Source organism: Zerene cesonia, chromosome 13 (assembly GCF_012273895.1).
Source record: "Zerene cesonia ecotype Mississippi chromosome 13, Zerene_cesonia_1.1, whole genome shotgun sequence".
NCBI lineage: Eukaryota > Metazoa > Arthropoda > Insecta > Lepidoptera > Pieridae > Zerene > Zerene cesonia.
This window is the reverse complement of record NC_052114.1, coordinates 7,878,610-7,894,044: the sequence shown is the minus strand read 5'-3', so window position 1 is coordinate 7,894,044 and position 15,435 is coordinate 7,878,610. Positions and strand designations below refer to the sequence as shown.

At 31.4% G+C, this 15,435-nt stretch overlaps 1 protein-coding gene across 3 annotated transcripts in view; it reads left to right on the top strand.

Annotated features, from left to right (window-relative positions):
- Positions 1-952, top strand: part of LOC119831131 (folliculin-interacting protein 2) — a 26,742-nt gene extending 25,790 nt beyond the window's left edge. For all 3 annotated transcript variants that reach the window (XM_038354389.1, XM_038354390.1, XM_038354391.1), the window contains exons 12-13: positions 74-185; positions 612-952. In XM_038354389.1, coding sequence (XP_038210317.1) covers positions 74-185; positions 612-818 — 319 coding nt within the window. In that variant the 3' untranslated portion in view covers positions 819-952. The remainder of the gene's footprint in view (positions 1-73; positions 186-611) is intronic.
- The last annotated feature ends 14,483 nt before the right edge of the window (positions 953-15,435 follow it).

Sequence of the window (15,435 nt, the reverse complement as noted above, 5' to 3'; positions counted from 1 at the left end):
TGTCCCACGGGCGGCGAGTGATCGACTATATGTCATTTTTGGTTGGATAAATGGATGTGGCGCGTTGTCGTAGGGAAGTCCGCGTGGTGGGGCGCGGGGTGGGGTGCGGCGGGCTGTCGCCGCTGGTGGGCGGCATGCTCGACGCGCTGCCCGCCATGCGCCGCGCCTGCGTGCCGCCGCAGCAGGTGAGTGTGACGCAGCGTTGTAGGGGAAGGGAGGGGGAGTTGTTATAACTGTACTTTTTTCCTGGCTGGTGGTTCACCTGATGGTTATTGACCAATGTCGATTTATATTTGTATACATGCAAATGCATTGCTCGCTTGTAATTGATGACGAAGAAATGGGCAAGGAAGGGTGAGGAGGCCTCAAACGGGCCTCAGGGTCAGAAAAAAAAACCATTTGCATGTTTCTGTTGCACATCACATCTAGGTGGATTACTGTATGATAAGCAATAAGACTTCATAATCTCATTACAAGTTTTACATACACACGTATTAATAGAAAAATCAGAAAGAATTATCATTTGAATTTTTGTTACGATATCTTTATATTGATTAGTATTGATCTTGATTTAAATTTAAGTATATTAATGAAATTTATATATGTTGCAGTGCCTCCTTTTCTTAGAGAGCAAGTTACGCGAGTTCTGCGTGTTGTCAAAGACGCTAGCTGATATGCTTATGTCAACGGATTTCTGCGACATCAACACGCTCACCAAGTCTTTGAATATCGATGTCAATGACGTGCCTCTGCTACTAGCCGTGGCCACCACACACACTCCACAGGTCGCTGCGAGATATGGTATTAGTTATAGGTAGTCGATGGGCTACGAATAAAACTTATACGAATTAGGTCATCCACGTTCCTGGGGTGGGAGGTAGTCCAGATTGTAAAATGGGACCAAATGACAACATGTTTCTTTCAAATAGAAAAAGAATCGCGTCATCCGGTTGAAAACCCATGGAGTTATCGAGTAACAATACAAAAAAAAACTGACGAATTAAGAACCTCTTGTTTTTTGGGAACTTTGGTAAATAATGGTATCCCATTGGTTGGTTTTTGTATGCTACGGGTCGAAATCTAAATAGGTAAATTGTTGTTTTTGTTAAGAGTTGTATTTGGCAATTTCTGTTATTGAAAATAATAAAAATCACATTTTTTTGGTAATGAAGTCTCCATAGTGTAAATATTTATATATACACTGTTTTGTTTTGGATCCTGAGTCAACGCGTCTAAAATGAATATTTATTCACCGTTGTATTCATAAAAAATAGTATTTTTTTTATAAATAAAACGTTTTTATATGGTATATTTTTATGAGTTCAAAGGATTGAAAATAACAATTACAATACTAATAAAGTCTTTTAATTACGAAAATTAATGAAACTGTTTATTTATTTAGATTTTACTTTGTACCAGCTTCTTCTGTTTTAAAATTAAATATGATCGTATTAAATGCGATCATGTTTTATTATTCATTACCAAATTGAACTTTCATTCAAATTTATATTCAAACTCTTTTCATTGAAGTGCATTATAAAAACAAGTAATCGCATAATGTAACAGAAGTAAGTTATTATTTGGGTATGGATTATATCATTGTTTATGCTTATACTATTAATTGTTAGAGGTTGTTCGAAAAAAAAGTGTATTATAAAATGATATTTATAGAATTCATAGATAAAAGCAATTTCTGAACGATTAGCTGTTATAAGCTCGTGTAAATATATGAATCATAACTGAAAAATATGTACACGATGTGTTACCCGATAGAAAAGCCATATGTAAGATTATTTTGAATTAAATTGAAAAGTGAACTTAGTGATTAAATTTATAAGGAATATTAAATTATTTATTTATATGAAAATTTTAATACTGTATAAAATAAAAATATCCAAGTCTAAGTATGTGAAAGTGTGAAATGCTGATTACGAAATATGGGATAAAATGGAAAATGTATAAAATAACTTATCTAGAATACAACAAAGCATTTTTAACTTTTAAAAAGTTGTCAGATGTATCTATATTAAGCTAATATCTGTGATTTCTGTATATTTATTGTTTGAAAGTAGGAATCTTCATATTTAAAAAATTAAAGTAAATTGTAATTATTTGTGGTTGAATTGAATTAATATTTCTTTAAATTACCCAAAATCCTAAGCAAAATTATTGAACAGTATGACGGTTATATATTTAGATTTTTAACTTATTTTGTAACCAAATTTTTTAATAGACTTGAGGGATTGTATCGATTTTTTTATCTGTGGTACTAGTTATTTCGAGCAGTCGAGTTTAAAATTTTTATACTATTCAATGTTAAAAGACTCGTAAAACGAAAAGAGTAAAATTGTTGGGATTTCTAGTTGTATAAAAATTACATTGAGGTATATCAGTTGTTTTTTTTTTTAGTAAATTTTCTGAAGCAAACTCCATCTCATGTAGGCGCATAATATTATAAAAATATGTACATTTAGAAAGTATGAAGTTAAGTAATAAATTTTAAATTAAATTTTTATTTATTATTTCACTCAAATCATGTACCTTAATGTAAGTGGATAAGTTATAAAGTATATCATGTGATGTAACAAATTTTATTGATATTTTTTATACGTTTTAGTCGAGTAATAAATTATTTTTTCATATTGAAATGTGTATTTATTTATTTAACTTTTCAGAGCTGGAAACAATACCACATCTCCATAAAAGAAAATTGGGTCTTAACAATGTTTTATTTTCTATAAAAAATGGAAAATTCAGAAATCAATAAAATAAGAAGAGAAATTAGAAGAGAAATTCTGCATATAACAAAAAATGACTTGATTTACCCGTAAAAGCAAGAAGAAATTGCAATACAAATATCATATCTAATCAAGGGAAATTTCCGCCACAATCAAAACCATGTTTCATATAGTAACGTTGTTGGGCAGAAAATTAAAACTGAACAAACTCATATCACATAACAACAGCCCTCAAAATAATAGCTTGAAACCATCGTAAAACATAAAAGTGTTTGCTTCTTATTTACATATAGAAAGGGAAATATCTCAGCAATGTTTTCCTCCTGCTTGGGCAACGATTGTGAAAGCTTTTCTGGTAAAATTCACGCGGTTCTATTGTGTTGCATTTCATAACATTTATTAGGAGTAATTTCGAGTCATTTTATGGTAACAAAATATCTAGGTTACATACATAAAATGTGTTGGATCTTTCAGACAAGTTATAAAGTGAAGGTATAAATATTCTGAAACAACTGAAATTAATGAAAGAAATTTTTACAGGCAGGCATGGGTCATGGTAACACTCGAGATTGTAAAATGGGATTAAATGACAAAAATTTTCTCAACCACATTAAGAAACATCATTCGGTTAAAACTCAAGGAGTTTAAGAACCTCTTCACTTGGGAAAGTCCATTAAAAATATACCTTACACATGCCAATTTCCCTTATATAATTCTTATAAATACACGTACGCGAAAATTACCCCATTTCATGTCTTGAGTGTTAGTAACCGTAGCTCTTAAGCGGTTTCGTTAATTTTGATGAAATTTTAGGAATGTGATAGGTACGTCTGAGAATCGGTCACAATCTATATTTCATGTCCCTAAGTGATTAGGAGTGTCCTGGCAGAGCAACGTTTGCGGGTTCAGCTAGCAATAATACTTATATATTCTCATTCAGTTTTAGTACCTAATCTAATGGTCTACTCCCTATAAAATTGTTTTCGACATTTTATTTAACGCAGACCTTATAAAAACTAACAACAAAATTATAGCTTGCTAACATTTCATAAAATTAATATAATCCTGGTCGACATTGGTAGTGAAGAAATAAGAAATAGAACAAAGATTATTATAAATACTCTCCATTCTCCATTACCTTTTTTATTGTACCGTTTCTTTTCATCTTCTTATTAGCAATAAAGAATTTTCAATTCAATCATTACCTGTATATTTTAATGACAACGAGCCGGACACATTTTTTGGAATTCAGACAATATAATATCACGGACTTTACAAACAATGAAATGAACGATCGTTGGGCTCATTTAATTGAAATTGCGCAACTATGTGGACATTTTCCAGGATAAAATGATTTGACGATAGGTATTGAAGGCTTTTAATCCATTAAGGGATTCAGGGAAATAATGTGGAAATAAACTTAACACTCTAACATTAAGTAGAGTCGTCCTCCACCTCCGAAACAACTGAACCAATTCTCATTAAATTTTGTGTGCATATCAGGAAGGTTTAGAATCGGCCAACAAAAAATGTGTTTTTCATAATGTTACAGTAAGGCAGAACAACGTTTGCCGAGTCAGCTAGTTATGTTATATACATAAAATTGTATTGAAAAACATATTCATTTAGAAAATGAAGACTGGAGGTTAAAGGTGGAAAAACATCAAACAAAAAATTTGCTTAAACTTTGGCGGAGTTGGACATCATATCTATCTATCAAGTAGGTAGGTATATTATATACATATTATTCAGGCAATAGACACTATTTCTGAAACTTACTGAACTGTAATTTGTGGCTTGTAGAAAGTTTTAGTCAATAATTGATTCATAAAGTTAATAAAACCGCGGTGTAGGTTTTACCTATTTGAACTTAATGAATCAATAATTGAATTAAACTTTCGTTAAGTTTTTAGCTAGATACCTACGTGAGTGAAATCTTTATTGGTGATGGAGATTATTTTGTATTAAAATAGAGGACAACAGAAACGTTGAGATTAGTATTAAATTGCTAAAATTCAACGATACCGCAGCTATGGAATACTTTGCAATCTTAGGAAAGTTTTGAACCATCGCCATGAAATAGAAACAAAATAAGGTTTAATTAAAATCTTGTTTAAGAAGCTTAATAGATTTATAGGTATGGCTTTTATGTATTAGATTTTATTGCATCATATAACTTGATTGACGAATGAACACCATTGCCTGATTTTATTAACAATTCGATACTTAACATCATTTACCTACATTACAGTTCGACTAATATTATAAATGCGAAAGTTTGTAAGGATGTGTGTGTGTTTGTTGCTCTTTCACGCAAAAGCTACTGTGAAACCGCGGGGCGTTTCACCCGCGTATGTCTGTATCCCGTAGGATTATCGCGATAAAAAGTGTGTTAATCCTAAAGTTATTCCTATGTGTTGTTCCAGTTGTCCAGCTATCTACGTACCAAATTTCATTGCAATCGGTTCAGTAGTTTTTGCGTGAAAGAGTAACAAACATCCATCCATCCATACTTACAAACTTTCGCGTTTGGTAAATAAATATTGGTAGGATATACTCTGAATGTTTAAATTAACACGTTGGCTGCTGAAACACACCAGTTGTGTAAAAATGCTTGGAACCAATGCGTGTGGAAGCCGGCATCCGCGATAAATCGCGTCTCCTGTGCGTAAAACACCGAACACGCTGTGCGTGTTTTATTTTCCAAGACGCCAGTGCGTGCGGGCAACACATTTTTATCATAAAATATATTTTTTATGATTTCTTCCATTTTTATTATTTTCTTTGTTTAGATAGTTAGGATGTAATTTTAATAAAACGAACAAGAAAATATTTTGTACAAATAATAAAAAAAGAAAACATAAATTTACGTTGGACAACGTTTTATATACAAAATAACCTCTCTAATATCATTGGTTGACAATAAATTGATACGCTGTTATATTAACACTCCGAAGCACAATATCTGAAGCGCGTTCAGCATGAAACTTTTATTGCTAATCTATATTCTATAAGAAAGAATATCTTTATGTACGAGTGTAAACAAATCAAATTCTAGTATTTTCTTTTTTACACGAGTATTATACATTTAGAAATTCAAACTTTTTAACGCGAATCATTCATTATATTATTAACCCGACGTAAAGTGTTCGAAACGTCGGGTTAATAATATAATGAATAAATCGCGTTTGAAATCCGTTAAAAAGTTTTTAATTTCTAAACGTATAATACACTAAAAAATTTAAGGAGAGGTCGTTATTAGTACCTTTTCAGCTCATTGTTCATTATAATATATAAAGTATTTTGAATAAAATACAAATATGTGTGCAGAAAAATAAAGACTACTGAAATTTCTTTAAAAATAAATCGCGATATCAGAAATAGAACAATTAAAAAAAAATAAAAATTTAGAACACACACGGTGTGTCCGCCCGCACAGCTGGCTTGACTCTATGCACACGTGCAGCGTGGGCTCCCGCACCAGCGACAAAAGCGGTACGGCAAGATTGCCGCCGGTGCGGGAGACACGCTGAGCGTGTCATAGCCGCATCGCCGGATGAAAAAAGTTTCTGGATCAGCAGTGAAATTGAGTTCGCCAACTAAAAGCAAGACAATCAAAAGTGATACATACTTTCAAAAATATATCTTTTACGGGTCAGCAAAAAAGCAACCGTAATAAAAGTGTGCTAGACGTTATATATCACAAACCTATTCACTCGAAACGTGATATTATTTTCAAATCGGGTTCAGAGCTTGCTCCTTATTACTTCTATAATATAATAAATAATGAACATTGCAGAACTCATAAATAAGTTAATGTTGGACATTACTATGCAATATGCAATCTGTTTCTTGCAAATTCTATATTATTATTTATTGCTAACAAAGCGTTAAAAGCATTTCTATTAGATAGAGCGAAGGCAGACTCAATTGCATTTAAAATATTCACTTCAATACGGCATGTTTTGGGGAGTGTGAAGGTTGTTGAGGGTTATAAAAATATTGATTTCATATTCCGGTCTAGGTTAAGATGATAGTTCGATTTTTTCGGAAATGAAAAAAAAAGTGCCGGTGGATGTACTCTGCTTCTTTTGGTTTTGTATAGATTTATGACTTTATTATTATCACTAGCTGTGACATGCGGTTGAAACCGCGTAAGTCCGTATCCCGTAGGAATATCGGTATAAAAAGTGCCTATGTGTTATTTCAGTTGTCCAGCTATCTACGAAGCAAAATAGTATTATTATTCACCAATAGATGTCAGGAAAAGAAAAACACGAATATGACATTTTCTAAAAAAAATCCTAGCTAGATCGATTTATCGCCCCCGAAACCCCCTATATACTAAATTTTATGAAAATCGTTGGAGCCGATTCCGAGATTCCGATTATATATATAGATAGATATATATATATACAAGAATTGCTCTTTTAAGTATACAACAACTACTATCGTAATTAAATCATTGATTACTATTAATACTACTAATATTTATGTATCTGTGCTATTACTATTTTGAAAAATTCATACTTTCCAAAGAAGTAGGTACCTATAGCAATAATAAACTGGGTGCAAATCAATATCGTTTGGCCGGTGCCTAGTAATATAGTTCGGTTCTATGAATATGCGAGGGAAAATCGTGTTCCACTAATCTAGTTGTAACTCTGGAACTATCTGAATCAAGTCAATTCATCAGTCTATGTCACTGTCAGCCCGTTTGTAATTTCCAATCGCTTTCGATGTTCGCCACGTGGAGGAGCTTGATCCATGTTCAAATTCATTCATGAATTTGGGTATTGTTGTAACTTCGATAAAGGAATGTTCTGGAACTATGGGATTGTAACTAAACACTTTTTAAGTTCCATATCTACATATGAGACAGAAATTATAATGATTTATGAAATTTTGTATTGGTAGTTTTTATCCACCCAACGAGGTAATGGATGATCTTCTTCGTCTTCTATTAATAGGTAAGTAGTTAAATAGGTAAAACAGGAAGATATGTAAGTAGTTATGAATTATATCAAAACTTGTATTATAAAACTCTTTTTATATTAAAATTATTAAACAACGATTTATCTTGCCTTTTATAAAAAGGTTAAGAAATAATCTAGGAGAAAAATTGTAATGATCCATTACTCACCCTTCGTAGGCCTAGGGTGTTTATTATTAAAAACTGCTCCCTTTTTAACTAAGCCAGTGCTTGCTTTATTAAAGTTTCATAAAACCAACGTGCAGTCGGCATAAAACTAGATTAAATATTAACTAATGTTTTGCAACGGATTCATTTATGTAAAAGCTATTAATTTACGAGCGAACTGCGCTCCGACTGAGAATGCGAATGGATTTTAATTAAATATTTTTCTTTTCTGTTTCAACATCTGCCTGCGCGCCTTATTACAGTTGGCACTTTTAGATTAATTAATCATAATGCCGTGAAAACTCATTAGTCGTGTTACTCATAGCATTTATATTCATGTCTGAAATTTTATTCAATATACGTACCCACCCATTAACTAACAGACTTAAATATCTAAATTAATATCATATGCATTAAATATAATTATTAATTATATAATTAGTATTTTATAGGTATGTTAAATGCCACTAAATATATCTAAAATTCAAACTTACTTTTATCAGAACTGATAAAATAAATAAAAATGTTGTGTAACGCAAACATAATTCTATTGTACCTCAGTGTGTCGATGTCATTTTATAACGAAGGTTTTGAAATATGCGAGTCAATTCCCTCGAAGGCACAATGTAATGAGGGTTGAGGGCCCAGGCTCGACGTGACGGCCTACTTTTCATGCATTTATGAATTTCTCCCTTCAAAAAGAATTCTAATCAGCAAGGGACGGATTTGTTTTATAATTTTTCGTGTCTTGCGAATCACTTATACGTACTTTGAGACACCAAATATTTTGATCTTGCTGATGGATGTGGATTGGGGATATTGCTTGCTTGTTTCAAAAATTCTGTTTGCGTAATTACGTATTAATTATTATACAGTAATAAGGCTCACTACTTAGATACATATTTATTCCATTTAAGTTGAGTTTTGAAAGGGAAGCTTATATTTTAATATTTTCTTAATAAAACAAATGTACCTAATAAGACTTTTGTAGGGATCGATTGTTATTGCATGTTGGAGTATCTATCGACCTCTTAAGTACAAAAGTAGGTATATACATCATTTCATTCCAACCATTAATATACATATCAATATATATACATCAAATAAAAAATCAATCCTACGATAATAATATCAAATACCAACTTATTATAATATTTTAATATCAGAAAAGTACACATAAAATATGCATTTTCTTCTTAAAACAATTGAAGAAGCTTCTTAGCTCCAGCTGTATGTAATCTAATATTCTATTGATTTTTGTACAATATCAAGTACGATGTTGATTTAGAATTTAAAACGAAGGAAAAATGTGCGTCCTCAATAAATTTGCAAACCGTTATTGGATTTGTAGAATCTGTTACAATTTTCCACATTAATAATTGACTACTTTTTTAGGGGTTCAATTCTATTCATCTTTTTCACACTTTAATATTACATCTTATTGACTCACATCTTTATGTAAAAAACTGCATACGCCACTTGAAATCGTTGTAAAAACCACGTTCAAAATCGTTGTAAAAAATCCTTCATTTGGAGTCTTGTAGTGGTAAGTGGGTGTATTTTTTAGAATTTTCTGAAATTTAGAATATCTCGAAAACCGCAGGACTTTTTTTCAATACAAACGTTTTTTTCTGAAGTGTCACAACTTCTTCTATCCACAGTTACCATATTATACATTCATTTATTATCATTTATTTTTATCTAGCCTATAAAGTACTCCTAAAATTTCTTGCTTTTACTTTTTTGGTTATCTCTTTATTGAACCCCCCAAAGCTAAACTTTAACATCGCTCGTCAGTTGGGTTGTACTTGATGAAACTTGGTAGTGTTTATGCTTATGCACTTAAATAGGTAACATATGAGTCGACTGCTTTCTAACGTTCTATGAATGCTGTAGGTCGCTGAATATTTTTAATCACTTAACTTTTATACGTATGCTGAAAGCGTAATGGTTAGGTAAATTCTAAAACTGAACAAAGTTAAACCTTTAATTACTGTATTGTTTCTTTCAGTAGAATTTTCATATTTAACTTACTTATGACCTGAATTATAATATTTAAATGATATGTAATAATAAACATTAATATAGTGTATTTATATCAAGAAAATAACCATTAATTCCCTTACATTGCATGCCGCTTTCGCCTGGCATTGGCAAGACATCATATATTTCTATTGCTAATAGTTCCCTGATTCAGTAACATAATTTAGCGAGCTAAAAATAACAGTTGATAAATAACATTCGCAGAACCATTAAAAATATAAGAAATATCGTAATCATTCAGCCTTAGTGGAGCTGTGACAAATCGTTGTTTTTCCGCGACCCTTACCCGACTGGGGATCATTATTCTTGATTGCTCTCATCTCTTGCTTCGTTACCTCTGCCTCAATTAGTTTATATTTCGAAACAGTGAGAATGTTTTCATTTATGATATTCGACATCATTAGGAGATGTTAATGGATCTCTATGCGTGTGTACATAATTTCAAATACCATATCAAACCAAACTAAAGTTCCTTGCATCCAGTGCGTATCTATTATACCTATATATTCCTTTTTTGAGAACGTATTCACTTCCTTAAAGAACGGTCTTCTCCCGCATCTTTTCGAATAAATATTGTGTTATATTCTGCGACCTAGAGGGGTTAAAGTAAATTGCCCTTTGCAACAATAATTATACAGTTCTAAATTACCACTTTCCTAGTCCTGAGAGAGCTTTAACCATATTATACGTTTCCACCAAGCATGAAACAAATACGGTAAAGGCAAACCCTCCATGTCACTTCGCACATTCGACAAACAGCAAAAAGCTTTTAGCGTAGTTTGGCCCAGGTGAATTGAGTAATTCAGCGTCACTTACCATATGAAATATAGCGGTTGAATTTACGAGGTTTTTATCTTACATTTAACATTATGTTATACACAGCATGCTCTCATATTGTGGTTTTATTAGTCGCAGGTCTTTATGTTCACCCATATGTCATGGAAGGTAGACATAAAGTTTTATTGTAGGATTTGCGACGGAATTAGATATAGCACGAATTGTTTGTTACAAAAAGAAAAAAAAAGGCATTGTGATAAGTAAAAAAAAAAAAGTTCTTTGAAGTTTTGATTAAATAGGATAGGTCAATTAATAATGTGCTAATACTTTTTTTATACGGGTGTGAAACGAGATTGCCGAAAAAAACCTCTTAAACAGTTAAGTGTACACTTTTTGATAGATTTTATTATATTGGACATTCCATATATTAGAACACTAATTTCATGTGAAGAGGTACTTTAATGCTTTCTTTGCAGTATCAAGTGTACCCTACATAGGCTAAATGTATTGTGTTTTTACAATTGTGGCGTGAAGATTGTTAATGTCGAAAATGTAATTTAATTTCAAAAAACTAAATACCTGCCACTCATACACTCATATATTTATCCATAACAATATTTTTATGATTACGGTATTGTAGATTAAAGGATTGTGGAAGTATTCATGATTTACTCCATAGTTACTTTCTTAATTACGTTACAGTAGTGGACTGTCGAATTTATCGCTTCTTTCCTATAGGCCCCGGTGAGAATGTACAGAGACAAACCTGTTTTATGATCAAAGAATCTCCAGTGAAGGTAATCCACCTGGAAAATACTATTAAAGGAGATAGTTGGAAATTCTATGAATATAAAATTTAAACTTTTGTTTTGTACAAGGAAGATAGCAACTGTGCTCGAAAGGATACAGCGAATTTATAGGTTGTAAGAAAACTTACAACTGTAATGGATTTTGTGTCGCAGATTTTATCTGTGGATACATCTTTCAATTATTTTTATTAAGATATAGAGATCTTCGTTCATCGTGTGTTATTTTTATATTGGACAAATAAGGGGGGTAGCAGTGATTTGAGAATATGTGTTATTTATTTAATGAATATAAACGCCATAAGGTTAGGTACTGACGTTAGGTAATTTTTTTCAGCAGTACGAGTATAAATTTCTATATGAAAAATACCAAACGTAACTCTTGTAAAAGTTTACGCATAAAATACGAGCTTGTTTTTATGTCATATTGAATTCGTAGTGTTTTATTATTATTTATAAAAAAGTTTAGCAATAGAATGTGAACGGAACTGGGTCTCCTACATTTTCTCTTTTACATTTACTCTTTCTCCGGAACTCGATATTTCTTAGAAAATAGGTTCATATATTTATGCTCTGAATGATATTAGTTGACTGTTGCTTTTTCTTCACAAATATTTCAATAAGATAGATACATTGCTTGACCTGATTACATTAGTAAGTGCTTCTATGAGAACTTGATGTGAACGTACGTAATGAAGTTAGATAATTATTCGTAGCGTTCGTTTAGGGCTCTTGTACACTAAGTGAGTAGTTGAGATTTCATGATCAGATTTGGAAATGCTCCTATAATATTGTATCGATATTATGGTGAAGTGTAGTGAAAAAGTTGTGATGTACGGTTTATGAATATAGTACTATTTTAATCTGTTAGTTAAAGGTACATTTTATTGTAGAAAAGTAAAGGAAAGAGAATTGAAAAATAAAGATAGATGAGGAATTTTGTTTTATTTAGTAGACTACTTCAATTATGTACCAAATAAAATAAAATCGTAATGGAAAATGTCGCATAATTACTACAATATTATTTCATAAGAAGATTATTTCGTAATAAGAAATTAAATGTAAATTGTAGATTATACAATATACATATAAGTTCTTCTTACCCGGGTGATTTACTTGTGTGCAATGTACGACTTTCTGGCCCATCCATGGAAAAAAACGTTTGCAGATGTCACACACTTGTGGGTTTGCGTTCATTCGAATGCAAGAGACCTGCTTTACCGTACCTGCAAAAAATCTTGAAGTAGGTTCTTAATTATAATTATTTAAACATACTCATGACTTGCATAGTTCTTGTACCTAACATTTCACATGATATGGTACCAGTTATTGTTTATCCGCTAGTTGAATAAGTATGCATAGAAATCACTAATTCGACTTGACACTCGGGTGCTAAATACACATAGCTCTATTGGCGATATATACTTTCTCATTTCTCAATAAAATTGTGTGCATTAATATCCGTCAGAAAGATCAATGTTATGGTAAGTAATAAATGATTTAAACATTGAGAACTGCATGAACGCGCACCGTGTATGATACTCATAAATCTAGCTTGTAGAGCGAACTAAAACTTTAAATTCTAATGACTTTCCATTAGTTCTGGCAGCTGTGTAGACAGTTGTTTGGAATTGCAGCACTGGTCGTGAGTGAGAAACATAGTTTTTGCTACTAGATTGATATTGAAGTTCTGTATCTTTGTTATGTTCTGTATCTATCTTATCCGATTCTGTGATGCATCATTTTTTAATTAAATATATTTTTAGCGTGTACTGGGGCTGTTACGAAACCTTAACATAGACTGTGTCTTATTATACAATTTTTTTTTAATTTGATTTAATCTGTCCGCTTAAAGTGGGTCAAAATCGAATCTAAAGAGTCGGTTACATAGAAACATACAAGTAAAACTAATATAAGATGAATAGTTTTAAACAAACATACTTTTATTGATACAATTAATTAAATTGTCTGACTTGCTCTCATAGATAATGTAAGGATATTATTAAATATTGACGTTAATTATTGACTTATGATAAAAAGACGATCTCATGAAATTATTGTGTTGTCAACGAAATAAGTGTCCAAAGTTTGATTTAAATCGGTTCGTTTAAGGGGTTCAAATAAAAAATTAACAACATACAATAAAAATCATTTATTGAACCTATTATAATTGTGTCTATGCTTGTTAAAAAACACATATTTCAATACACATGTTTTCCTGGATTTGCTAAAAATCGATAATCCCTCTTACGGATGGCTTTAACTCTTTTGCAATTAAGGTTGAATGCTAATGAGAGCTTATAATCTAATAAAACGGTGTAATGAACGAATGGAGAAACTTAGGTGCACTATTACCCGATTAGAAGTCGACAAAGATAATCGATCGTATTATGCTTGTAAAATTGTTTATTGTTGTGAATTTATAATTCTAATAATATATTGTTCTAAAATAGTTGTAGTGTTTATAATACAGCACATATACCTATGTATTATATGACGCATTGAAAGCCTTGTTCTCTGTTATACAACTTCTAAGGCGAAGAAAAATGTCTCATTTCAGTACATTATATTACTCTTATAATATTCTGCTTATTGGTTTGTAAAATTGATGAGTGAAATTGAAGTGGAATGCTTATCATGGGGTATCGTTTCATTGCTTAGAAATAATAATTTAATATAATATTAAAATGTTTATTCATACATACCTTAATGTAATGAAACTTAAATTTTATTGAATGAACTGTTTTTTCTTTCTAAATATTGACGTTGATTTTATTAAGTTGGTATATTTAAACACACACACACAGCCACTATTGCTCATTTATTAAAACTTGTACTATTAATACTGTTGGATGTATACGTGATCCCAGAGTGCTATGGAAGAATATATACCTACATACGAATTTGTCTCTTTTGTGTATACAAATGATGGGATTACAAGTAAAAAAAAATATATTTCAAGGACAAAAATTAATTGAACCGAATGAGTATAGAGAGTCATCTTATTATGCAGAGCTCGGTCGTACTGATTTGTTTCTTTAGTAATTTACGATAAACAAACTTTTAATATTAACAATCATCGGGAGGTATTTTGAATTTAAGGCTTGAACACATTGGTATAGTATCGTTTGCCTTTAAATTTATAAGTCTTCTTTCGTATATTCATTACATTCATATTTTAAATTTTACTTTGTGGATGAAACAATATGTAGGTACGGATTAATTACTTTTATCATACATCCATTATATTATGATAATAAAGTAGTTTTTTAGTACTCAATGTTTAACAAGATCAGAATTGGTAGAATATAGACGACGTAATTCAAACATACACACACACTGTGGTCTGTTGTCGCATATTTATAATTGAATAATTTTAACGTTGTGTGTATCCATTTTCTTTTTATTTTGTATTATACACATAACGCAAATGCAATAAAATGTTTCGAGTATCTCGCTTTGCAGCGGAGAGAGTGAGGAACTCCGGCAGAGAACAAACGACCGGAGTCTAGGGAGACTGAGAAAAAAACCTGCGGACTATACCAGCATTATCAAGAAGGACAGATAAAATGTTTATTATTCATATTATTATTGTAGCTAGTATCATTATTATTGTATGGAAATTAAACGTTCCGATGGGGCTTCACCCCAAAGGAATTTATGCACATCAACTTTAAAATTGTTCGTAATCCACGTGTAACGTTTGCATCAATAGAGCATCAAGGCACGTGTAACGGCCTCTCCATGAAAACAAGTTAACAATTTTATTGAGAATTCTTCACAGAATGCGCTTCAGTTTGCAGCCCGCCCACAATTCTTGTTAATTCGCTTTTCCGTGAAACAATATTCAACATGGCACAGATATTATAATCATTTAATGTTTTCCAATATTTTTATTGTTTAATATTTATATTGTGCATCATTTTTTTGT